The sequence below is a fragment of the Mirounga angustirostris genome, unplaced genomic scaffold (assembly GCF_029215605.1).
Source record: "Mirounga angustirostris isolate CCGP_5_RB_7025 unplaced genomic scaffold, mMirAng1.0.hap1 SCAF_10, whole genome shotgun sequence".
In the NCBI taxonomy this organism is placed as follows: Eukaryota; Metazoa; Chordata; class Mammalia; order Carnivora; family Phocidae; genus Mirounga; species Mirounga angustirostris.
In genome coordinates, this window is record NW_026991718.1 from 39,249,893 (window position 1) to 39,276,206 (window position 26,314).

A 26,314-nucleotide genomic window follows, 5' to 3' on the forward strand; every position below is an offset into this window, starting at 1 on the left:
CAAGATCAAGGAAGGCTCCATGGAGAAATGGAGTATCAGTCACTTTGCAAAGAAAAATGCTAGGTGGTAGGTAGGCATTGTAGCCAAAGAAGGAATCATGGTGCAATGAAGAATGTTCTCAGTCCCTGTGTGACCAGAAGGTTTAGGTATCAGCTCTACTACTCCCTGGCTGTGTAGTCTTGGGCAAGCCACTTCCCTCTAGGAGCTCCAGTTTCCTCATCTGCAAAATGGGAAGAAGAATGAAAGCTGCTTTGCAGGGTTATTATTGGGATTAAATAATCTGGATATATATTTCTGTATTTCTGCTAAAGCACTTTGCAAATGAAAAAGGAGATTAATAGAGAAAATAGAATGAGAAAATAGTGAAAGAGGAATATTAACAGCCTGCAAAGCAACCAGGGAAACTTTGGGGGTGCCTGACATCTATCTCAACCTTATTTATGGCCCAAGTGGCAGTTTACTCCTGTACCTCTCTGGGAAGGGCTGGAAAACAAGGAAAAGGCACATTCAGGAGGTGCAACTGGAATTGCTCCCTAAAGGATCATAAAGCTCTCACCACTGCCAAGGCCTCTTTTGTCTCCAAACCCTTTGTAGACTATTACACTGCTGGCCACCCCATCTGTAACAGTCACCCCCATCATTCCCAATGTCTCTTTCCCTTTCTAACTGTGCTTTTAGAGCCAGCAGTTTCCACCCGTGGCCATTGTCCCTTTGGACACTGCACTCTCCTGGAGCAATAGTCCTCTATGAGGCAAGGCTGATTTTGCCCTCCAAGGGACATGTGACAACATATGGAGGCATTTTTGGTTGTCACAACTGGGGAGGGGATGTGCTCCTGGCATCCAGTGGGTGGAGGCCAAGGATGCTATTTCCTACATGCAAAAGACAGCCCTCCCATAAGAATTATACAGACCAAAATGTCAATAGTGCCGAGGTTGAAACCCTAGTCTCCCTAGGGAAGTACAATGCTTTATGGTTTCAGCAGCCATTTATGGATGAGCCCCAAATCTGTATCTCAGCCCTGACCTTGTTCTCAATTGCCTCTCCAGTGCCCTCTCCACAGACACTTCCAACAGCTAAACCAAACCCTTTATCTTTTCCCCACATGCCTCCTCCTGAGTAGTACTCCCATGGTACCAGTTCCCCAAGCTAGGAATCCCTAAGCACGTTTTATCTTTTATAGAATCTGTAATATGCTTTGCCATTAGGGGTATACACATTGACACCTCTGAGACCCTGACTTCTGTGAAGGCAGGGACTATGTCTTTATTGTGGTACTCTTGTAAAATAACATACACCATGCGCACAGTAGTCATTCACTAAAGGTTTGGGGTATTGAACTGAGAGATCTGAAAGAGGGCTTCTTTCTCTGCTGTGCAGATAAAAAGATAACTTTTATTAGAAAAGACCCATGCATGGGGCGCCTGGGTGGCTCAGTCGGTTAAGTGTCTGCCTTTGGCTCAGGTCACGATCTCAAGGTCCTGGAATATTGGGCCCGATATCGGGCTCCCTGCTCAGTGGGGAGTCTGCTTCTCCTTCTCCCTCTGCCCCACACCCTCACTCATGCTCTCTCCCTCTCTCAAATAAATAAATAAAATCTTAAAAATAAAATAAAAAGAAGACCCATGAAGAAATCTCTTTCCTAAATTTTGGACAATTTTATGGATAAATGAATACTAAATGGCATGAGTCTTTGTGTACTGGTCCTGAAAGGATAAACTGGCAATCAACCCCCTCAACAAAAACAAGTTACAGTCATTGGGTGGAGAGGTACTGAGTTAGCACAGCTCATTTACTAGCTGTACAGAATGCTCTCCAGTCACCCAAGACTATACTAAGAACTTTGATTTCCCTCTCTCCTCTCAAAATGATACTCATCCTTCAAAGCCCAGCTCCAAGTTTTCAGAAATCTTTCCTGAATTCTCCAGTCGTGGTTCATTTCCTCTTCAGTGCTCCCACAGCACTTTGAAACTCATTTAATACTTAGGATTTTGTACATTATATTATCATTCTATTGTTTCCATATTCTTTTATTATGTTTCCGTATCCTTCAATTCCTATGTGTCAGAGGCCACAGCTTAATAATTTGTTTCTTTCTCTATAACCTGTCCAGTTCTTGGCACATAACAGACTATAAAAGCTGAATTTAATGGAACCATCTAATTTTGAGTGGTCTTAGAAGAGCTAGCCCAAACTTCCCGACCCACATTGAATTCATTTGGACTGGGGTTTGACAGGAGATTAAGAGATTCATCCCCTAAATAGATCTATGGCTTCCAAAGTGACTTGGCCTACCTTGCCTGTTAGGATAACCTAGAAGTGGACCAGACCCTCAGTAGCAGGAACACTGTTAGCCCCATGATTCTACCTGCTAAACACATCTGTCCCTAGTAATCCCTACTCCTACATCTACTCTAGACATTCTTTTCCCTTAGGATAGTGGTTCTCAACACATGGTCCACGAACCCCTCGGGTCTTCAAGAACAAAACCACTTCTATAATAATACCGATACATTATTTTTCCTTTTAACTATGTTGCCATTTGCACTCAAGATACAAAAGCAACTGTGGGTAATAAAACTGTTGGCAACTTAGCAGGAATGAGACAATGGCACCAAATTGTAGTAGTAGTCCTTCTATTCCTCCTGGCTGCACACTTGCATTTTCAAAAAATGCCATTTTCAACATCCCTAATGAAGCAGTACAAATTACTAATTTTATTAATTCTTTTTTTTGAAGATTTTATTTATTTGACAGAGAGAGAGACAGCCAGAGAGGGAACACAAGCAGGGGGAGCAGGAGAGGGAGAAGCAGGCTTCCCGCAGAGCAGGGAGCCTGATGCGGGGCTCGATCCCAGGACCCTGGATCATGACCTGAGCCGAAGGCAGACGCTTACTGACTGAGCCACCCAGGCGCCCCACTAATTTTATTAATTCTTGACACTGGAGTACACACCCTTAACTATTTTGTGGGAAGAAATGGGAAATACACTACACTTTGCATACCCAAGTATGATGGCTGTCTCACAGCTGTTCTGAGAAAAAGCACTTGTGTAGTTAAACTGTGAGCTGCAGTAATGTTTTAAAATTAACAGAATTTATTTTTTTGGAGTGGTACAGACAATTCCCACACACCTCTTAGCACTCTCCCATTTTTCTCCCATTATTAACAGCTTCCACTATTATGGTATATTTGCTTTACAACTGATGAGCTAAGATGGATACGTTATTATTAACAAAGTCCATAGTTTACATTAGGGCTCACATCCATGGGTTTTGACAAATATATAATCACATGTATGCACCATGACACCATTATAGTATCATACAGAATAGTTTCATCTAATAGTTTCATCCACCTATTCATCCCTCCCTCCTTCCCCCCAATTCCTGGCAACCACTGATCTTTTGCCTTAAAACCACAGTTTTGCTTTTTCCAGGATATCAGTTTGGATCATACAGTATGTAACCTTTCTAGATTGGTTTCTTTCACTTAGGGATAGGAATTTAAGATTCCCCCACATCCTTTTGTGGCTTGATAGCTCATTCATTGTATCACTGAATATTCCACTGCATGGATGTGCCAGTTTGTTAATCCATTCACCTACTGAAGGACATCTTGGTTGCCTCCAAGTTTGGGCAATTATGAATAATGCTGCTATACATTTGTGTGGGCATAATTTTTCAACTATTTGGGTAAATACCAAGGAGCACAATTGCTGGATCATATGGTAAAAGCATGTTTAGTTTTGTAAGAAACTGTCAAACTGTTTTCCAAAGTGGGTATACCATTTTGCATCCCTACCAGCAATGAAGTAGAGTTCCTGTTGCTTCAGTCTTCACCAGCATTTGTTGTTGGTGGTGCTTTGGATTTCAACCACTCTAATAGTTATCTCATTGTTGTTTTAATTTGCAATTCCCTAATAAATGTTGAGTATCTTTGTTTTTTTCTTTCTTTTTTAAAAATGAAACATCATTTTACTTGTGGGTATTGAACAAACTATGGTTATTTAAACCGGCACATTTGGCAGGTATTTTTTTTTTCAAACATCAAAGAAGTGTGGCTGTTCCTCGAAGGGAAACAATAGACAGTATTTGTTGCCAATGAATAAATTTGAACTTTCAAATGAAAATTAGAATTTTGGAAAACTTGTATCCACCAGTGTGAGCTGGGCAGCTCCCCAAAATTTAAGAGACTCTGCATTTAGAAGAGCAGCATAACTCAGTGAACCAATGTTTTCCAAAGCCTATATGTATGATTTTGTAAAAGGTCCATTCAAAGTGCAAGATATACCAATGATTTTAATGTGACAGAGCATAAAGTTCATTGGTATGGTTTCAGATTCTACATCTGACTAACCTTTAAAAAACTACCACTTTTGGGACACCTGGGTGGCTCAGCTGGTTAAGCGGCTGCCTTCGGCCTGGGTCATGATCCCAGTGTCCTGGGATCGAGTCCCACGTCGGGCTCCTTGCTCAGCAGGGAGCCTGCTTCTCTCTCTCTCTCCCTCTGCTTGTGCTCTCTCTGTCAAATAAAATCTTAAAAAAAAACCAAACTACCACTTTTAAGTTTAGGGGTGGTATCAAAGAAGGATACCCACAATTATCTAAAAACATTATTAAAATGTTTTTCCTTTTTCCAACTGAGTATCTGTGAGGCCAGATTTCCTTCACATACTTCAATCAACACCAGATCACATGCAGAAGTAGATATGAGAATCCAGCTGTTTCCAATTAATCCAGACATTAGATTTGCATATAAAACAATACAGTACTACTTGTGCAATTTTTTGTGGAAAATAAACTTTTTTCCATAAAAGTTATTTATGTAAACATGTTTTATTTGTAAACATGGTTTATTACTGTTTTTTTAAGTGAATCAATATATAAACATTTCTCAGTATAAATTTCCAACATGGTAAATGTGGAAAAATATAACCCACATAAATAAAAGTTCTTTAGGGTTCTCAATAATGTGTAGCAGTGTGAAAGTGTCCTGACACCAAGAAAATATGAGAACTGCTTTTCTAGGATGCCTTCCTGTGATCCTGCTGGCCAATCCCAGGGCAGAAAATTAGATCTTGTAGCGCTGTTCAAGACTCACCTCTAGGAATCCTCCCTGATCGAGCACACTCTACGCACTGCCCCTATTCTACATCCCCCTACAGTTGTGTCGTTCGGCTTTCCCCCGCTGATTTCAAACCTCTGGTTCTTGGCAGGTACTGGAAGAGAGAATAAAGGAACTCGCACCCTCTCCCTACGCCGGGACAGCCCTTCCAGGTGCGTCCTCAACTCTTGGGGTCAACCTCTTGGGGAAAGAGTCTGACATTTGCACCCACACTGCTCACGTCAGGGAGCACCGCAGGGACACTACAACCTGGAGAGACCTAATGGGGGCGGGGGGATGGCAGGGACGTTGTCACGACTCTGAGATTTCTTAGTGCTGAAAGCACCAGGAGCCTTTGGGACGCTTCATGGCGACACTGGTCTGGCGGCTGAAAACGAGCTCGTCTGGGGGTGCCCTCGCTCCTCCTCCGTCACGGGGTAAGGTGAGACCAGCCCGGGCTCCCTCTCCCCCCGCCCCAAAGCTCCTCGCTCCGCCCTTTGCCGCTAAGCAGGGAGCAGGCGCCGCCGGCGGGAGCCCTTCACGACAGACCTAGCGCTTTCCGGCCGGCCGCGCGCGGGCTGATGCGTCGGGGAGGCGGGGCTTAGGGAAGTGATTCCTCCCGACGCTCTGTGCTTGGGCGCAGCTGCTTGGGCGCCGCTGCTTTGGCCGTCTTACCTCCGCGGTGCCATGGCGGTGTCTGCCCGGTCCGCGCGGGTCCCGCCGGACTCACGTAGGCTCAGAGTCCTCCCATGCGGCGGAGAGAGAGAGGGACTCTGTCTCAAAGGGGTGGGGGCGGTAGGACTCTCCTGTGGGACTCCGGGAAAGGGGTCTCTGGAAGGGGCTTGTAGAGAGAGATTGCAGTCCGGGGCTTTGGGGTGATGATGACCCTCGGGGCGCTTTGCGGTTGGGGGCTGCAGTCTGAGAGAGGTTCTGGGACATTGGGAGATCCAGAAGGATCTGGCACTGCGAGGGTGTTTCTAGTAGTCAGAAATCAGGGGGAGAACCCTGGTAGCTTCGAAGAAACCCTGGGGCTGTAGGGGCCGTGATTTCTGTGATTTGGGGAGGAGCCGATTTTAAAGCATTTCCGTCCCCACACCTGCGCATACACTTTCTGTTTGTTGTTTGCAGATAAAGTACAGAAAGACAAGGCTGGACAGTCTTCAGGGCCCAGGCAGGGCAGCGGAATGGGGACACTCTTGGGGTTTGAGTGGACAGATGTTTCCAGCTGGGGAAGGCTGGTGACCCTGCTGAATCGACCAACGGATCCTGCCAGCCTGGCTGTCTTCCGTTTTCTCTTTGGTAAATCGGGTTTCTGGAGGGGCCAGTGTGGTGATGGGTGGAAGAATAACCATCGTCCCTTGTGCATTTCTTGGTTACTTACTTAGTGACTTGCCTCCCTTTCCTTCAGAGCTGAAGATAGATACTGATTTCCTGGAAGAGATATTTGTGGTATATAGGATCAAATCCACCTTTGTCTCCTCTGATTAGGGTTTGGAGGCCAGAAATACTTTGATCTGAGGCCATAGGAAATACAGAGGCAGATGACCAGAGACCCATCTTGCTTGTGGCATGAAGTTGCCCAGTAACTATACTCAGGACCAGACCTCAGAGAAATAACAGGCGTAATAGGGCAGACATTTTGGCTGTGACTCCCTAATCCAGAGTTTCCTAACTCATAGGCCACAGCATGTATGCTTGGAATGGGTTACAGATGTGCTAAGGTATTAATTCCCTTAGCCCAGTCTCAAGGGTGACAGTTTTGCTCTCCAGGAGATATTTGGCAATGTCTGTAGACATTTTTATTTGTCACAACTTGAGGGAAGGGAAATAGGTGGCTACTGGTGTCTACTTACGAGCCAGGGATACTGCTAAGTGACCTATGATGCACAGGATAGCCCCTCCCAGCAAATAATTAACCAGCCCAAAATGTGTGTAGTCCTGAGGTTGAGAAACCCTGCCTTAACTGGAACTGGCTTCCTGACCTGAGTAGCCCCTTCTGTTTGCTCTAGTGTGGTAAGCCAAATACTGTTTTCTGGGTGTGCTAAGAAGTGAAAAAAGTTGAGACGCACCACCCTAGAACACTTTTTATGGCTTCATAGGACAGACCTTAAATTATCAAAACCCGAACAGCTTTTATAGCATTTTGTACACTTCTCTCATTTAATCCTCTTTGTAACCCTAGAAAATTTCTTTTTAAAGATTTTATTTATTTATTTGAGAGAGAGAGAGCGCACAAGCAGAGGAAGGGGCCAAGGGAGAGGAAGAAGCAGGTTCCCTGCTGAGCGGAGAGCCCGATGTGGGGCTCCATCCCAGGATCCTGGGATCATGACCTGAGCCAAAGGCAGATGCTTAACTGGCTAAGCCACCCAGGCGCCCCCTGTAACCCTGTAAATTATATATTATGAGTCCCTTTCTCAAATAGGGAATGAGGAGTTGGCTCCGGGAGGTGCAGTGGTTATCTGAGATCACACAGCTGGCATAATGCCTAGCACAGAGCAGGTTCTCAGTAATTATTGTTGAATGAATGAATAAATGGCAGAGCCAGGGTTAGGTAAGAAGTCTGACCCTGGAGCTGGGTGCATCCAGCTGTATTCCAGTGTATTTCACTGCTTCCTTTGCTGAGGCCTAATGGCCCCTCCTCGACTGCCTTCCCAGGGCTGATGATGGTGTTGGACATTCCCCAAGAACGGGGGCTCAGCTCCCTGGACCGAAGATACCTGGATGGGCTAGATGTGTGCCGCTTCCCCTTGCTGGACGCCCTGCAGCCACTACCACTTGACTGGATGTATCTTGTCTATACCGTCATGTTTCTGGGTGAGGAAAAGTATGGGAGAGATGGGAGTATTGACTGGCCTACCTAAACCATAGAAATACAAAGCATGCTGGTGAATGACCAAAGTCTTGGGTTCATTATTTCACTTCTGCTGTGACTCTTTAATTTCATCCCGCTGACCTGTGTCATCTGAGCTGTGACCCCCATAAGTCTTTTTAAAATACTAAAATAACATTTGATTTTCATTTGGTTTTATGATTATAAAATGTCCGATGACTTTTCTTAATCCCACCCACAGCCTGTCCCGGGGGAGCTGGGCCTGTGGTGACCCTTTGACCTCTTAATCCTCTCCCCCACAAATCCCAGGGGCCCTGGGCATGATGCTGGGCCTGTGCTACCGGATGAGCTGTGTGTTATTCCTGCTGCCATACTGGTATGTGTTTCTCCTGGACAAGACGTCATGGAACAACCACTCCTATCTGTATGGTTTGTTGGCCTTTCAGCTAACATTCATGGATGCAAACCACTACTGGTATGATTCTAGGGGAAAGGGGAAGGGGTTGGCTGGGTCAGGATGGTTACCAGTGGTAGGGGCCCGGTGAGGTTCTAGAATTTGCCCCAGCAAGCATATTTCCTTTTTTTTTTTAAGATTTTTTTTTTTTTTTAAAGATTTTATTTATTTATTTGACAGAGACAGAGACAGCGCGAGCAGGAACACAAGCAGGGGGAGTGGGAGAGGGAGAAGCAGGCTTCCCGCTGAGCAGGGAGCCTGATGTGGGACTCAATCCCAGGACCCTGGGATCATGACCTGAGCCGAAGGCAGACGCTTAACGACTGAGCCACCCAGGTGCCCCCCAGCAAGCATATTTTCAACCACGCTTTGCAAAGTGTGGTTATAGGGTCACACTTTGGTCTGGATGAATTTGGGAGGGGGAAGGGTCAGTGAGGTTGGGGCACTTGGGATGACAAAAAGCAGAACGGCTCCATTCCCACCCCTTCACTCTTTCCATATCTCCCCAGGTGCCTTGATCTATCTACTTCCTGTAATCCACTTAGAGAGAAGAAGAGAAGACTAAAGCCAGACATAGATGTTTTCAGATACTTCAAGGGTGGTCTTGTGGAAGAGGGAGCAGACTTTCTCTGTGTGAGCCCAGAGGGGCAGAGTTAGAGCCAAGAGTAGAAGCTGCTGTAAGGCAGAGTCATGTCAGAAGGAGAGGGCCCACCAGGGCTGCTCAGCAGTGCTGTCCTGGGAGGAGGTAACCCTCCCCCACCTCTGGCTTAGGTGACCATCTCTCAGGGGAGGTGGTGAAGGGATTTGGAGACAGGGTGGCAGGGCAGATAACCTCTAGGGATTCTTCCCATTAAGTGAAAAGGAAATAGGAGATGTCAGTAAGATGGGTATAGAGAAAAAAATCTCAAACATTGAATTTGTTAGTGATTTATCAGTCATTAATTTTACCTACAGATACCCTTTGTAAAAAAATCAAGAGACAGTTTTGACAGAATACTCCTGAAAAGTTTCATTTTTATAATTTTTACACAATTTGAAAAAATACTTATCCCTTACTCAGGACTTTCCACATGGCCAGGCACTAAACACTTTAAATTTTTCCTCATTACAGTGCCATGAGGCTCTTAACCACAAGTATAAGCTGCCCCTTTCCCAAACCCCTTCCCAACCTCATTCATTGTCTTCTTGAAACCTGCTTTGCTTCCACCTCCCCAGAATACATGTAGTCTTAGTATCTTGGGTTTATAGGTTCTCTCCCAAGGTAAGCTCCAGCACTAGATCCTGGCATCTAGGTCTCTGAGATGTCAGTTTGTTTTGGATATTGAATTTTTTTTTTCTTAAATGTACTATATAGTTACATACATCTTGAGCTTTTCAAACATTCCTTCAAATGCATTCTTTTTTCAAATTCAGTCATATTCTGAAGCATTGTAATCCTTTTCCTGATTTGTTCCATTAAGACCAACTAATTTACTAACTAATGGTAAACACTGAACTGTGTGTTGTTCTAACCCACTAGTAACATTTCTGTTATGACTGAAAATAAGCACTGTTAAATTTGCTTATATAATTCTGGAGAGCCTCAGAAGATCCCAGAGGACCAGAAAGGATGTGGGGATATCCTGGGATAGATAGATTATTACACTGAGAAAGGTGGAAATGTGCTGGACTGAGCAGCTCTCCTTAATCCTCACTTCCTCGGTGTAGGTCTGTTGACGGCCTGCTGAATGCCCGTAAGCGGAATGCCCACGTGCCCCTTTGGAACTATGCTGTGCTGCGTGGCCAGGTACAGGATTTTTGGAAAGAGGGGGGTGTTCTTCTACAGCCATCGTCAGCACGACCATCCTGCTGCCAGGTGGCTCTGTACTCTGCCTCCCTGGATCTTCCCTTTTTTCCCTTTTGCTGGAAAGCGAGGCTGACTCTTTCATTGCCAATCCCCTAGTCTCTGGGTTCTCTCACCTCATCATGGAAAGAATAGAGCTTTGGCCCTGCTAAATGAGCATCCTTTTTTTTTTTAAAGATTTTATTTATTTGCTTGACAGAGAGATAGCAAGAGCAGGAACACACGCAGGGGGAGAGGGAGAGGGAAAAGCAGGCTTCCCGCCGAGCAGGGAGCCCGATGCAGGGCTGGATCCCAGGACCCTGGGATTATGACCTGAGCCGAAGGCAGACGCTTAATGACTGAGCCACCCAGCGCCCCTAGATGAGCATCCTTAAGAGAGATCTGTGCTTCATGACTTCCCTTGGGACCGAATACTGTGCCTGGCATTGGCAGAATGGCCCTAAATACTTGTTGGATGAGTGAAGACCTCAGATGAGTGAACTGAATGAATCAAAATCTTCTTTAGGCCCTGAACTCAGATCAGGACTTAGGTCATTTGTGATAGTCTGTAGAAAACCATGTTCTTTTGTGTTTGAACATTCACTTTGCGTTTTGCGCTTGCAGATCTTCATCGTGTACTTCATTGCGGGTGTGAAGAAGCTGGACGCGGACTGGGTTGAGGGCTATTCCATGGAATATCTGTCCCGGCACTGGCTCTTCGGTCCCTTCAAGTGAGTGGCAGGCAGAGCAGAGCTCTCTTGCTGTGGCACTGGTACACAGCGGGGAACTCGCCTGCCTCAGGTCTGCAGGGACAGCTCCTGGTCCTGCTTTGCCTCAGTTGGCCACATGCTTTCCTCTGTCCGCTCATCTTTCTCTTTAGCAGAAGGCGGAGTCAGTCTTAGCAGAGTATCTAGGAGACGTGTGGTAGGGCCCAGAATGAAGGGAAAAAACTAAAAAACAAAAGGAAAGAATCAGAATAAGGTGATTTGGTGAATGAGTCCGAGCTCCCAGCCGCTGCTGTGGGTGGGGCCCATGTCGTTGGGTGGCCACCCCAGCCTCTCGCCAGGACTTCTGGGCCAGCAGACTTAGAAGATGGACAGTCGGCGTCCCTGCCCTGCCAAAGCTTTGTTGCCACCTCTTTAGAAAATCCTGATTTCTCGCTTCCTCCCGTGTTTTTTCCTCACATTTTACTTTGTTCTTTTTCCTCTTCCCTGTTATTTCCCAGTTCCAAACGTTTGATTTTATTATGTTAGGCATTCACCTTTTGAAGTTTCTTTTTTTTTAAAGATTTTATTTATTTATTTGACAGAGAAAGACACAGTGAGAGAGGGAACACAAGCAGGGGGAGTGGGAGAGGGAGAAGCAGACTCCCTGCCCAGCAGGCAGCCCGATGCGGGACTCGATCCCGGGACTCCAGGATCATGACCTGAGCTGAAGGCAGTCGCTTAACCAACTGAGCCACTCAGGCGCCCCTAAAGATTTTATTTATTTATTTGCGAGAGAGAGAATGAGAGACAGAGAGCACGAGAGGGAAGAGGGCAGAGGGGGAAGCAGACCCCCCGCTGAGCAGGGAGCCCGATGCGGGACTCGATCCTGGGACTCCAGGATCATGACCTGAGCCGAAGGCAGTCGCTTAACCAACTGAGCCACCCAGGCGCCCCCTCACCTTTTGAAGTTTCTTCTCGTTTATAATCTCCGTGAAGAATCTACCACCCCCGCCCCTCCCCGCCACCACCAAATACACTCACTTCTCCATCAGATTTGCCCTAGGAAATCTGCCCTTGGTTAGCACATAGGGTATATTGAAAAGAAATTGAACACCTAAAGTGTGTGGAAAGGAAAGGGGGTTGGAAACTCTACCATAGGGTGTCTTCATGTAGAGTTCTTGTGCGCACCTGCTAGGGTGCTTCCTTTGGCAAGGACAGGGTGAGCAGGGGCGCATTGGCCGCGAATGTGCTGTGAATGCTGGGTTCTGCAGTGGGCCGGTGCCTGACCTCTGTCTCTGGTGTCTGCAGACTGGTATTGTCCGAGGAGATGACCAGTCTGCTAGTGGTGCACTGGTGCGGACTGCTGCTCGACCTCTCAGCTGGTTTCCTGCTCTTTTTTGATGCCTCGAGGTCCATTGGCCTCCTCTTCGTGTCCTACTTCCACTGCATGAATTCCCAGCTCTTCAGCATTGGTCAGTACCGGTGGTCTGGTAGGAGGTGGGAAGCCACAGGTGTGCGGGGAGTGGGACATGGCGGTGGCAGCTGGAGCTGCGTTGAGCCAGGTGCAGTCACTGAAATGGCAGTCAACGGGAGGAGAGGACTGGGGCCTCTGGGCTCAGCCAGTATGTTGCGGAGTAAGGAGTCTCGGGGAAGTAAGACGCCTCTAGTTACGAGCTGCTCTCATCACAAGCGGAATACCTGGGAGAGGCTTCCTAAAGGAGAGGGCTTGAGGGATTACCCAGGCTCCCCCCCAGCCAAACTCCTGAAACGCTTATTTCCTCCCTCCTTCTCTAGGAATGTTCCCCTACGTCATGCTGGCCAGCAGCCCTCTCTTCTGCTCCCCTGAGTGGCCCCGGAAGCTAGTATCTCGCTTCCCCGAAAGGCTGCAGGAACTACTGCCCCTCAAGGCTGCCCCTCAGCCCAGCGAGTCCTGCGTGTATAAGAGGAGCCGGGCCAAGGGTGGCCAGAAGCCAGGGCTGCGCCACCAGCTCGGTGCTGCCTTCACCCTGCTCTACCTCCTGGAGCAGCTCTTCCTGCCCTATTCCCATTTCCTCACCCAGGTGTGTGTGGCCTGGGGGTTAGCTTGGGAGGTGGCAGAGGGCACAGCATTAGGGAAGGTGTGGGGCTGGTTTTGCAGCCCTGTGTTGGCGGGGCATGGGGATAATACGAGAACAGCGGGCTGATTGCCTCTGCCCTGCCTTCTCAGGGCTATAACAACTGGACAAATGGGCTGTACGGCTATTCCTGGGACATGATGGTGCACTCGCGCTCCCACCAGCACGTGAAGATCACCTACCGGGACGGCCGCACCGGCGAGCTGGGCTACCTGAACCCTGGGGTGAGCCACCTGATGTTGACGGCTTACACTTCTTCAGAGCTTCCTGGAGCCTCGGGGTCTGGTTTGATCCTAAACATAATTATAAAACACATTTGGGTCTGCTCTGCCCTTTCTCAGGAGCCAGGTTGACTCTGCTTTTGTCGAAGTTGAAATAGGACAGTGCCATTCACTTTCTTGGAATTGAAACTAGGTTTAGGAAATAAGTATTAAAAAGCCCAGCAATGAAAAATTCTTCCCCAAAGACAAGTTCAGGGTTTTTTTTTCCTGGTCAAAGCAGGCACCAGGCAGGGATCTCTTAGTGCCATTGGCTGTGCATGATCTTTCTGGGAGGTTGATAACGATGAGGTGGGACTAATGTGGGGGTTTGGGGCAGGTATTCACACAGAGCCGGCGATGGAAGGATCACGCAGACATGCTGAAGCAATATGCCACTTGCCTGAGCCACCTGCTTCCCAAGTACAATGTCACTGAGCCCCAGATCTACTTTGATATTTGGGTCTCCATCAATGACCGCTTCCAACAGAGGTGGGCAAGGGGAACAGAGAAGGGGAAAAATGAAGTCCCACTCCTTTTGCCGAGATGAATAGCCCATGCTCCCCAGTGTTGTCTTGCTTGAAAGGCTGTCCTCTGGTTCATGTCCCTGTTCACCTGGTTGTGGGCATAGCTGATTGCTTCCAGCAGGGGGCACCATCAACCAGAAGAAAAGGTAACTGACTTTTTTTTTTTTTTTTTTTCTTTAAGAAGCTGTTAACGCAATTCTCAGGTGGCCACTAACCCCCATTCTTCCCCTGTGCTCCAGAATCTCTTTCCTTTCTCTCTCTGCCCCAGAATGGCAATAACATGCTGACAAAAGCCATTTCTTCTATCTGGAAACCCTGTTCCCTCTATGTGGGAACAGTGATGAAAGAAACAGAACCAGAAATTCCGATGGGTAGGTGGCTGTGGTCTCCTTAGAACATGGTTTTCTTTCCTAAGGATTTTTGATCCTCGTGTGGACATCGTGCAAGCCGCCTGGTCCCCCTTCCAGCGTACACCTTGGCTGCAGCCACTGTTGATGGACTTGTCTCCCTGGAGGACCAAGTTACAAGAAATCAAGAGCAGCCTGGACAACCACACTGAGGTGGTCTTCATTGCAGATTTCCCTGGTATGGAGGAAAGCAGAGAAAGCTTTGCTGTCTTTTCTTGTGGCTTCCTTGGCCGGGGACACTGCATGTGATAGAGGGGGGAGGGGCATTCCTGGTGGGAGGGGTGTTCTTGAAACCTGAGGGGTGGTAGTGGTAAAGGTGTGATGTCTCTGTTCTGGCTGGGAGTGATTTCATCTTCCATAGGATGGGATGGGGAACTCTGTTGCCCCTGGCAGGGCTGCACCTGGAGAATTTTGTGAGTGAAGACCTGGGCAATACTAGCATTCAGCTGCTACAGGGGGAGGTGATTGTCGAGCTGATGGCAGAACAGAAGAATCAGACTCTTCAGGAGGGAGAAAAAATGCAGGTATTTTGCTGGAATTAACAATGGCAGAGAAGTTTAGATGAGTGGAGTTAATTTATTACAGACTTAAAAAGTCGCAGCTCAAAAAGCAAGGCCCCCCCCGGGGCTGTGAATAGCCTCATCCAGGATTCTAGAAGTCAGTTCCTTTGGACTCCAAAACACAATGAGAAGAAAGTGCCTTGGGGAGGCGGGGGGAGGGTGGATTGGGGTACAGTGGGTAGTGTAGGAGGCGCATAGGCTGCCGAGGGAAAGGTTAGGGAGTGAAATCCATCCATTTCCTCCCCCTTGTCAGTTGCCCGCTGGTGAGTACCATAAGGTGTATACGATATCACCCAGTCCTTCCTGCTACATGTACATCTACATCAATACTACAGAGCTTGCATTGGAGCAAGACTTGGCTTATCTACAAGAATTAAAGGAGAAGGTGGAGAATGGAACTGGTGAGTATATGAAGAGTTGGGCTGAGAAGGCACCTGGTTATGAGAAATCAGGGCTGTGAATGAGGATCTGGCCATTAAAGAAGGAACTGGAAGGTTCTGGCTGGTGAGAGTTCTAAAAGAATAATCTCAGTGATTCCTCTTTTTGCCATCTTCTGGGCAGAAACGGGGCCTCTACCTCCAGAGCTGCAACCTCTGCTGGAAGGGGAAGTACAAGGGGGCCCTGAGCCAACACCGCTGGTTCAGACCTTTCTTAGACGCCAGCGAAGGCTCCAAGAGCTTGAGCGCCGGAGAAATACCCCTTTCCACGAGCGCCTCTTCCGCTTCTTGCTGCGGAAGCTCTATATCTTTCGCCGCAGGTAAGTTTTCCACAACAGTACTAGTCATTGCCATCAGATGCTTGCGAGTTGGGTAACTTTTCTCTGGTGAAGGTAATGATGGGGGGGGGGGGGGGATGGTACTCTCCCAGGAAAAGACAGTCTAGTGCTAAGTATCTTTTTCCCTCTCCATTCTCCTTTCCCTGACTTAATGGAAGAGTAAATGATCTGTGTCTGATGGCCTGCTGTCTTGTTCCACCTCAGCTTATCACCAGCCTCTTGTGTGTTATTCCTACCCCACTCTGGAATCCTCTACCAGACCATATAAAGAGTGGGGTGCCCTTCCAGCTGGGATGGGTGGGTCACTAGGGGGATATTTTTGCTTCTGCCTGGATGAGAGAAGGTAGGATCAAGTAGCCCTAAGGGCTTTGGCAGGAATTCCTATGTAGAAACAGGAGTTTAGACTGGGTGACCTTTTCCCTCTTTTTCAGCTTCCTGATGACTTGTATCTCACTTCGAAATCTGGTATTAGGCCGCCCTTCCCTGGAGCAGCTGGCCCAAGAGGTGACTTACGCAAACTTGCGACCCTTTGAGCCAATTGGAGAGTCGAGTCATTCAAACACAGATTCTTCAAATTCTGATCCTCCTGAGCCAAATTCTGACCCTGTCCACTCAGAGTTCTGATGGGGGCAGATGGTGGGTACAGATGTGGGAGCAACCAGTCATAGGACCATTAACCTATGCAGTGGAAATGTGAAGAAAATGATATTTTATGCATTTTTTTCCTTGTCTATAGTTCTTTTAAATTCAGAGAGGATACCTTAGAGAAGCCAAGCAAGGATAAGCTTTATCAAATCAAGGTTGAGGAGCCAGGAGGGGTTTAAAAGCAGTATGAAAATGCCCTTCTAGGCTAAAGGGGTAAGAGGTTTAAAGTGACTGGCTCCTTGGGGAAAGAGATTTAATGTACCATGATGACAGCAACACCTCACTGTTCTCAAGTACTTGTCATATGCCAGGCACTGTGTGAAGCGTTGTGCCTATATTACTGCATTTAGTCCTTACTGACCATGAGCTCAGTCTGACAGCTGGAGAAAGTGAGGCTGAGACAACAGAACTTGCTCAAAGGCAGTACCTAGTAGGAGATGTATGGATGGTTTGAATCTCGTCTGTTTGACCTAAGGTCCCGTACCCTGCCTTTTGTCATTTGCAGAATCACTGACATTGATTATGAAATAATGTAGCTTCAAATTTTTCTTCTTAGTTACTTAGGATGGTGATCAAGTTCTAAAGTCACAGAGTAATTTTCTCTTCCCTACAGTTGTAGTTTCCTCATGGTTCCTATTATGTATACAGCCAGTAAGTGTTTCACTAGCAGCTATGAGAATAGTTAGAATAGGAGGACAAGGTTAAACTAATAAGGAAATTTAGATGATCGGTAGTAGTTCTCTCAAGTTCAGTGTATTTAGCCTCATTCTAGCCTTTGATGGGCAGAAAGTGATGTAAAGTAGGGATTAACCAAACTTTGTGATGGATTAGGGTATGTTTGCAGTTATTTTGTAGGTTTGGATATACAGGGTGATTGAGGAAGCACCTCAATTCCTTGAAAACTCAAAAGCCTAGCATTGGGCTAGGAAGTAAGAGTGTATAGAGAAACAAGAAAAAAAAAAAAAGGCTCCTGCTCTGGGTGCTTGTTCATGGTCTCACAGCAAAGACTAGCAGTAAATTGGCAGTCCCAGTAACTTTGATGAAGGATGGCATCTCTGTTTTCAGGCTTCGCTTCCCAACCCCCCCGCCCCGCCCCCCGTCGGTGGTTCTCTCCCAGGCAGCTGCCTTTTCACTGTACACACTTGGGATGGTTATGTCCCCCTCATGGTTTCTAGTGCTGCTGCTGCTGCTTAGCTTGCTTTCTTGGGCCCTGGGCCTATAGATCTAACTAGCTCCACCTGGATATCCCGCAAAGCTTTCAAACTCTGTCCTAAGCAGAACTTAATTCATCCCCAACTCAGACCTGCTTCTCTATTAGTGAGTGGCAACTGCATTTTTTCTGGCCAAGCCGTCAGAATATCTTGTCTTGAGTCTTCCTTTTTTTCCCTCACATTTCTCAAACTCCAAGTTGTATCAGTTCTACCTCTTCTTCAGTCTATTCATCTCTACTACCTCTGTGTTCTTTCACCCTTTATATTGGAATCTAGGTAGAGATAGACCGGAGCAGGTGCAGTTGGGCCTGAATCAGGGCATCCCGCGGAAGCCTGATTCCTACGAGGCATTGTGTGGGTTAGCTAGCTGTAGCTGAGCCACCGGGTATCTTGATCACTTGTCAAGAATAGTGTGGGGGGGAACACTGGTTCTCAATAGTTTTGCAGATCTCAGTGACGCAATATACCTTGGCATAATGTCCTTTGCTAGTAAGTTCAGCTATCTTCTGTTCCCCTGCACTACCCCCCCCACCCCAGCTCATTACTCGACTGGTAAGAAAAGTCGTTCTTCATTTGGGGAAGGGACTCTTACAGTAGTTTTGATATAGGCAAGGATGCTATCCCAAAACTGTGAGCATACCACCTCTTTCTCCCAGTGAAAATGTTGGGGTGGGATGGAGTGGAAAGGTGGTCGTCTCAATACTGTTTACGAGAAAAGCTGTTCAATGGAATAAAGGAGTTCAGATTCAGGAGAAATCGGGCCCCGTGTAGCTGTTATAGGAATGGGCTATCAACATCCTTTTAGCCGGGCTTTAGTATTCCATTTCATTCTACTCCCAGCATTTGGATCTTTTGTCGCTGGCCAGGTCATCCCTTCAAAACTTTTCCATAACATGGCATGCTTTGATATTCAACCATTTGTAGTCACCATCACCCCATTTGACACCTTTGCTTTTCTCCCTGGGCTGGTTACTATTTCTTCACCTTATTTTTAGAATCTTTTCCCCCCATGTTAGGCAGAAGACAGGGCCTTTTTACAAAAGATTCTTCTCCAAGCTCCTTGAGGTCCAGTATCTTCCTAGTAAATACCGAACCTAACAATTTCTCTGGTGCTGTCCCACCAGCCTACAGGCACCCAGCTCTTCCCCATTCCCCTTATTTGACCAGCATGGTTGTTTTTACAGCAATGCACTATTCTCTAGATAAGGCTTTTTTGAAACTTTTAAAGACCTTCAGATTTAACTTTGCCTTCCCTCCCAACAGTTATACATTTTTAAGCCTCCAAATAGGTATAATCAAGCATTCCTTGGGCCTCACACCACTACTTGATTTTCATACATGCTTGTGTAAACACGTGCCAAATGGCTATCTGTACTTTAGCTCCTAGGCTTAAAAAGGGATGGTTCTTGAGTAGACCTCTACAAACTCAGAATAAAGGTTTTAGAAACTTACAGCATCTTCACTGTAATTTCGTGACCTATCTTACAGATTAGAACCTGGCCCCCTCACCACTGTTCAAAAATTTTGCCAAATTGTATCATGTACTGAACATGTATGTAACTTGCAGCCTTAACGCCTGTTTATAATAAAGGTATTAATAATACTTAAGGCATATCTAAGTAAAAACTTTTTCACTGGAAAGCTAGATAATGGGTTTACGTTTCAAGACAGAACATTACCATTCCCTCCACGTTTTGTTCTTAATCTTGGACAATTTTAAAACATTAACTGGCAGTTGAGTGGCTGCTGCAGTAAGGACACATGGATCTTGGCAATTGCATCAGCCAAACAGGCAGTGCTGGACAAACAGATCAAATCTTGGGATGTTCTTCTTAGTGCTAGAGATAGGATGTACAAACCTATTAAAATGCTTGCAAGTCATGGTTTGAAGGGGTTTGAGGTGATTTCCCTGAACCATGGGGAAGGATTACCTCAAATTATTAAGGGATGAAGAATATGTTCTCAGATCATGTTCATACCAAAACACTTTTAAAGAATAATGGAGACAGTTAAGGTAGAACCTAGCATTTTATTTAGATCTTCATTAAACTGTTGGAATTGAGAACCAGACATACGTAATAAACCTCCAAAAATAGATCCTGAAAGGCACTTTCTGCTTAGGGCAAGCAGTCATGGAATAAGCATGTAAACAAGCTGGCTTCTCTGTACCACACCAGCCAAGTCAGCTTTCTCCATGGCCAGCCGCACCAGCTCTGCCCTCCCTTCTGTTAACACCAGCCAGACCCCCTGTAGGTCTAACCCAAGGTTTTTCTGTAGGACACCTTGGCCTACCTGGGAATGCTGGAAACATGTTGTTAAAGGAATCATGGTGTTGAGGAAAAAAAAAAAAAAAAATCTTTTAAAAGCTGCCATCTGAGGTGATGGCTTCTCTGTACTTACGCCATACCCCAGAATACAATAAATAAGCAATTAGAAAATGTTCAAGTATGAAGGGATTTCCTCCTCCCCGCCAAAAGCACTGCTCTCTGAAGGAAGCTGGTTTCTCTGTAGCTACACCAGCTGTTCAGAAAGCTCATTGGACCTGGTTTTGAAAATAAAACAAAGTTAAAACCCTGGGAGGAATTATTGTGCAGTGTGGAGTACTCAGTCTTTCTTATAAAGAAAAAAAAAAAGTTATCTGGTACCAAAGTGTGCAACCTACAGACCCTCAGGTACTGCCCTGTGACTTCTCTGTATGACATCACAAGGGTGCCAAGTGCCTGTTTTTCTAGAGCTAGGAGTTGGTGGTTTGGCTAGTGCTGAAACCATGCATAGGGTTGGTTTACTAAATAAAAACCTTATTACGTACGTCCTCCAAAAGACAGCTGAAAAGTGGAGAGATTTTGATTTGGTGCTATTTAAGAGATGGCAATTAAGAGCATAAGCACCAGGGAGATGGTTTAATGGTAACTGCCTTTTTTTTTTTTTTTTTGTCAGGCTAGAGCTCCAACTGGAACTTGCGTTACATGCAAGAATGATTGGATAGGGAACACTCCCTGACAAAGAGCTACATAATTAGAAATGGATTAAGTTATAGGGAAGATAAGGGAAGGCTTCACATTCATAATAGAGCTCAAGACATTACAAATTCATGCTGACAGGGCTATGGCATTGCCAGACAGAGGCTATAATGGAACTACAAGTACTTTACGTGCACATTACAGGACATTTTCAGCATTTGGTGGGAAAGTCAATGCAATTAGGATTTTAGAAGGTTGGGTGATAGGGCACAAAGGTTCAATTTCAAAAAGCATTATTTACTACAGTGTTGTTGGTTTGTTTCTAGGCAGTTACATGGATCACCTATGCTCACTAAATTCATTATAATGGTGAACAAAACACCTAGGGACAGAATAGCAAGCCCAACTTACAGTCCCCCACACAAGCTAAAATTCATGTCATTGAACTAGGAGTGACTGCAACTGATCAGGAGCTGAAAGAGGACAGGAAAATTTAGGAAGAAGGGCCCTTTCCCTCAGAGCTTGAAGGCTTCTCTGTAGCCTACGCCAACAAGTCTGGGGAAAAAAGGCTAACACTTTCAATATTTAAGCTTTTTGGGCACTTCCCATGGGAAGCTGTCCCTACCAAAGTGGCCATAGGCTGCAGTCCTCTGATAAATTGGCTTCTTCAGATCCAGATCCCTGGAATATACAAGTCCGTAACTTAATATGTAGCATTCAATTAAAATAAAGCAAAACAATCAGCAAGACTCATTTTCAAGAGTTCTGGCAAATGAGTTCAGTTCTCTGGGGTTTGCTAGGAAAAAAGTTTGTGGCAGAAGTGTTTGTTACTTCCCTGGTGTCCAAACTCCTCGCACAGTCCTTATTAGTAACTACAGTTCTTGTTTTTCCATCCTTGGCTCAACAAATATGAAAACTTGTCATTATTCTGAGAAATTCCAAGTGTCAAAAGCTCATCTGAGATCATGGTATACTTACCAAGGTCCCATGCCCACACCCTGTTTATTTTCTTTATAGCAGCCTTGAATATCCCACTTATCTGTACTAATTTCTTTTAAGTAAAATAAACATCCTTAGATAACGAGCACAAATCCCCGTATCAAATGTGGAAGACTTTCTAGGGTGGTTAGTCTAAGCCATGGAGCACTGCAATTTTAGACTGTTCTTAACATAAGCCTTTACTAAAGGCAATTTAAAGATAACATCAACAGTTCTAGGAATTAAAACATTTCCCCACTTAAGGAGTCTTCAAGACCTTCACCTTCTCTGATTTGAATGTATCTCAAATATATGTATATACACACACCCACACCATTTTTGACTAGCAATAGGCTTTACCATCTTTACCTGACAATGACCCCAGGGCGGAGGTCAAAATTCTTCTTCACAATCTCTAATAGCTCTCTCTCACTCTTCTGAGAGGTGCCATAATGGAAAATGGAGATAGACAATGGATGAGAAACTCCAATAGCATAAGAGACCTAAAAGGATTCAAATGTCATAAGAGTCAGTGATTAAAAGACCCACACGCTTATGTAACACACTGGTATTTAAAAAAAGACAAATACTACGCTAAATGCCCTCCCACTTGCATGCCTTCTAATCACTCCAGTTACACAAAAGAGTATATACCTGAACAAGAACCCTTCTGCACAGACCTCCTTTAACAAGGGATTTTGCCACCCAACGGGCAGCATAAGCAGCTGAACGGTCCACCTTGGTATAATCTTTTCCTGAAAAGGCACCTCCTCCATGAGCTCCCCAACCGCCGTAAGTGTCCACAATGATTTTCCGGCCAGTCAAACCAGCATCACCCTGAAATTACAGGATTTTAGTCACTTTATGCCTAGTGCTTTCCAATAAATGGTTCTAGGTCAGGTTTGTTACACGCCTATTCTGTACCACTCAGCAGATATCCTCAGAAGATTCACATGCAGACTTATAAAAATGGGGGGTGGGGGGAGTTATAGTAGCCAAATTTGCAAGTAACCACTACAGAAAATTCAAAAAAGTCAAATTGTATCATAAGGCCTTACCTGAGGCCCACCAATAACAAATCTGCCACTTGGCTGTAGATGATAGATTGTATCCTCATCAAGGTATTTTGCAGGTACAACTGCTTTGATGACTTTCTCCTTTAGAGCATCCCTCATCTCATCAAGACAAACCTCTTCATCATGCTGAACAGATATAACAATTGTGTGGACTCTGATGGGAAGCACAGCACCTCGATCCTGCATGTACTGCACAGTCACCTTGAAGGCAAAGCAGATGATCAGAACATCAGTTTACTAGACAGAATAGAGCCAAGACAAAGCTAAATTACAATACGGAAGGATAGTCTTTTTTCAGTTAGCTTTAAACAACTTTACTGATGTTCTGTGCAGTATGTGTAATCTAGCTTTATAATCACTTACTTGAGTTTTAGAATCTGGGCGTAACCAAGGCAAAGTGCCATTGCGGCGTAATTCAGCCAGTTTTGCATTGAGCTTGTGCGCTAAGACAATAGTTAAAGGCATACATTCCTCAGTTTCATCAGTGGCATAACCAAACATCAAACCCTAAGAAAGGAAAAAGTCAATGCGATCAATCTAAGCTTCGGAATTTAAATGTTAGAAGAGATGCAGATAGAGTCTACACCAAGGTACCTGGTCCCCTGCACCAATGTCTTCCTCGTTCCGGTCAAGATGAACACCTTGAGCAATATCTGGTGACTGTTGCTCCAAGGCTACCAGCACATTACAAGTCTTGTAGTCAAACCCTACAAACAAAACAATGCCTTAAGAAAAAAAAGGGCCAAAGCAATACCAGTGCCTTCTATTTACAGTAATTATCTGGGATTTTAAATACAGCTAAAGAAACCAAATACAGGTATCCCTGCCCCCTCCCACCTTTCAAAAGTTAGTGTTTCACCACTTCACTTTTAGGAAAGACCTACACCAGTACTTTTCATTAACTGAAAAGAATCTGCAGAGGATTTACGCTTTTACAAAAAAAACTATGTACTAATGTAGGTCTACTGTAAAAATGAAGCCATACTTTGCGTCATCTTGGCTTGTAAGTTTCATGGGAACGTCCCATTTTTGGATAGCGGGGGAAACTTGTACACCTAAAACTTAGAACTTTTAGAGAATTAAACAGGGCTAGAACAAAACAGATAGTAAATGTACAACTGGAGTTAATGGTTTAGCAGGAACACTCTGAGGACAGAGCTAGAGAGAGCTGAAAACGTGGAAAAATGAGCTTAGAAAAGCCAACTCATTAAAACACACCTTTGGAAGAATCATCATATCCAATGTGTTTAATGGTTTCACGAACCACTTTCTGGTAGTCAACAGCAGCTCTGGACGTAATTTCCCCAGCAAGAAGGATCATTCCAGTTTTAGCAACAGTTTCTAATAAAAGATAAATTCACACTCAACTGTCACTCTTACAAAGTAATTTTCACGATGTTAACTTTTCTTCAGTTGATAAGCAAGCAGTGTTTAGAACCTACCACAAGCCACTTTGGCATCAGGGTCCTGCTGAAGGTGGGCATCAAGCACAGCATCGCTGATCTGGTCACAAATCTTATCTGTAGAAAAAAAGATTCCTGGCTCAATCTCTTTATCTTACTGTCAGTGAATGTATGTCATTCCTCCTTGTAAGTACTGCTGCACAGATCTTTGGGAGAGCTTTCTTTTAAAAATTGTGGTAAAACCTACAGAACATAAAATTTACCAATTTAACCATTTTCAAGCATAGAATTCAGTGGCATTTCAACTATGGAGATCTTAACTGCTGTTAATTAAAGTACTGCTTTACCAGAAACCATGTGCCTGAAGAATAAATGCTGGATATAATGTCACATATTACTTGAAAACTTGACACCAGTCTTAATATAGCTGCACCACAAGCTCACCAATTCAGATTAGCCAGCAGAACGCCCAGCACTTTTAATACATTTAAATTCATTGTGATTCATGCAATTTACACCTTGGAAGGATTTCATCCCATCTCTAAAGTATTTCAGACATTTTGAAAAATTAAGTTCCCAGGCAAAACAATTTCCACTGTTAAACAGAACAGCCACATAATTGGAATTAAGTTAAAGCAGAAAGTTTATCTTCAAACCCAAAAGGAAAGCTGGGAAGCATTTCGCTATACAGTATTATTTTTCAAGGACAATTATACTTACATTTTATCCCCCAAATTTAAAGTCTTCATTATAAATCTAACCAACCAGAAAGGTGAACCGTCCCCCCCTTATCAATTTCTCCCTGATCCTAAGGAACACTAATCAGAGCAACAAAAAATGTCAAGAGTTAAACAATAAAAGGACACTTTACGAACAGAAGGAATAAAAAATTTTGTCAGGTGTAGTCCAGGAACATGACCTGAACAGACTGGAAAAATGTCCAAATGTATTCTGAATCCTTGTTACTTCCCCACTGTATTGCGATCTATTAAAAAGTGGGAGAACAGAAATTACCACTTTCCTGAATTTTCTACAATCATCCGGAACAATTAAAGCAAGATGTGTACTGCAATCAAGTCAGAGGCTCAAGATTTAATTTACAAACTGCTATAAGCGCCTGTGACTTACGTGATTAAATTAATAAAACGTGGATCAAATACATGTGAAGTTCTCAACACTCGAGGGAAGGTGGGTAACCCCCACCACAACACATGACCTTCCCTCAATCAGGATCTTGACGTCTGTCCTCTCCTACTCCACTAGGTTGCTTGTGGGATTTCATCAGAGGCACAGGAGACTAGAGAGAAACGGATCCTTAAAACCATTAGACTAGACAACTATGCCACCGTGGTCATCCCAAGAAAAGGCAGAACCGGTACAGCAAAACAGTGATCTCCACTAGGTGAGGTTTTCAGGCTGAGATTGAAAGTTCCTTCAAACAGCTTCACTCGTTCACGTGTAAACTGATCTCCATAATGGCGGACTAGTGGACAAAGCCCGGAGAAGGAAATGTTCGGTAAAACCTTTCCTAACGGCAAAGCACCAAAGACTTTAAAGGGAAATCCAACGCAAGGCAGCTTACACTTAATTCACGTTTCCTTTTCAAACGTGGTCCAAAAAAGGAAGGCCTCCCCCAACCTGCGCTATATTTAGTTGGAGGCTGTCACCTTGACGGCAAGGCCATATATTGCCGAAAGGCACGTCCGTCTTCTTCTGGGGGCCGTAATGGCCCAAGGCAAGGAACTAACGCCAACGGCAGACGTCCCGAGGCCCGGGCCCCCCACTCCGCACACCCGGGCGCGCCGGGAGCCCGACGGCTCCCCCTCGCCCAGATGCCACATGCGGCAAACACGTGGTTGCGGCTGCAATGCGGGGCGCGCGCTCCCGAGGACCGGCCGCGAGCACTCAGGGCCGGTCGCCCACTCGAGGGCTTTCAGACGGCGGGGCGGAGATGAGGAAATAGTGCCCTCCCCGAGTGGAGCACAGCTGCCCCGGCCCCCGCCCTTCTCGTTTTCTGGAATCTTCCGCATGCCGAGGCGCGCGGCCGGATGGGAGGAGAGGAGAGGAGAGGAGAGGAAGGGGGAGGGGAACGGCGGCCACGCGCTCGGCACCGGCGGCGCCACGAGGAAAGCGCGCGGCCGCCGCTCTTCCCACCGCCCGCCGGGCGAGGGCACCCAGCGCGGGCACCGCGGCCGGCGGCTCCCGGCCGGCCCTGCCCATGCCCCGCCCCTCACTTCGCTCCAGGGCCCGTCACCTCACCTGGGTGGCCTTCCCCCACAGACTCTGAGGTGAAGAGGAACGTGCCCTCCTCGATGAACGCCTCGTGAAAGCCGTTGAGCTGCCCGTTCATGTTGGTGTTCGTAGCGGTGAGTGTAAGTGGCGTTGAGGAAAAAGGGAGCGGCGAGGCGACGACTGCGAAATGCACAAGCAGAAGACTGCGTCCTACTCAGCTCGGGCGGGCGGCGCAGAGCGAACGAGGCGG

At 45.8% G+C, this 26,314-nt stretch overlaps 2 protein-coding genes across 11 annotated transcripts; one reads left to right on the forward strand and one right to left on the reverse strand.

Annotated features, from left to right (window-relative positions):
• The first annotated feature begins 5,678 nt into the window (after nt 1–5,678).
• Nucleotides 5,679–19,023, forward strand: GGCX (gamma-glutamyl carboxylase). Its single transcript, XM_045884643.2, has 15 exons — nt 5,679–5,836; nt 6,235–6,405; nt 7,762–7,920; nt 8,246–8,411; nt 10,098–10,176; nt 10,837–10,943; nt 12,228–12,391; nt 12,714–12,979; nt 13,126–13,257; nt 13,631–13,782; nt 14,233–14,402; nt 14,618–14,748; nt 15,038–15,185; nt 15,346–15,541; nt 15,991–19,023. The coding sequence occupies exons 1-15, from the start codon at nt 5,794–5,796 to the stop codon at nt 16,181–16,183; spliced, it is 2,277 nt and encodes a 758-aa protein (XP_045740599.1). The 5' UTR covers nt 5,679–5,793; the 3' UTR covers nt 16,184–19,023.
• On the reverse strand, nt 10,396–26,314 carry MAT2A (methionine adenosyltransferase 2A). 10 transcript variants are annotated; one of them, XR_010405571.1, is made up of 12 exons: nt 26,092–26,314; nt 23,872–23,949; nt 23,648–23,770; nt 23,024–23,136; nt 22,793–22,936; nt 22,412–22,630; nt 22,008–22,190; nt 21,723–21,856; nt 19,095–19,253; nt 16,073–16,237; nt 12,073–13,326; nt 10,396–11,162 (listed from the first exon to the last, which is right to left on the reverse strand). XR_010405571.1 is itself a non-coding variant. In XM_064572251.1 (9 exons), the coding sequence occupies exons 1-9, from the start codon at nt 26,180–26,182 to the stop codon at nt 11,123–11,125; spliced, it is 1,125 nt and encodes a 374-aa protein (XP_064428321.1). In that variant the 5' UTR covers nt 26,183–26,314; the 3' UTR covers nt 10,396–11,122. The 10 variants fall into 10 exon arrangements, 2 of the variants coding, with proteins under 2 accessions (XP_064428321.1, XP_045740600.1); XR_010405570.1 differs by having other exon boundaries at nt 12,073–14,325; XR_010405569.1 differs by having other exon boundaries at nt 12,073–14,756.

Coding starts and splice junctions, on each gene's coding strand:
- GGCX (XM_045884643.2), top strand. CDS start 5,794: ATGGCGGTGTCTGCCCGGTCCGCGCGGGTCCCGCCGGACTCAC. Junction 7,921..8,245: donor CTATACCGTCATGTTTCTGG/GTGAGGAAAAGT, acceptor CACAAATCCCAG/GGGCCCTGGGCATGATGCTG. Junction 13,258..13,630: donor TGGGCTACCTGAACCCTGGG/GTGAGCCACCTG, acceptor GGTTTGGGGCAG/GTATTCACACAGAGCCGGCG.
- MAT2A (XM_045884644.2), bottom strand. CDS start 26,182: ATGAACGGGCAGCTCAACGGCTTTCACGAGGCGTTCATCGAGGAGGGC. Junction 23,137..23,647: donor ATATGATGATTCTTCCAAAG/GTGTGTTTTAAT, acceptor TTTTGTTTGTAG/GGTTTGACTACAAGACTTGT. Junction 21,857..22,007: donor GCAGAAGGGTTCTTGTTCAG/GTATATACTCTT, acceptor GAATCCTTTTAG/GTCTCTTATGCTATTGGAGT.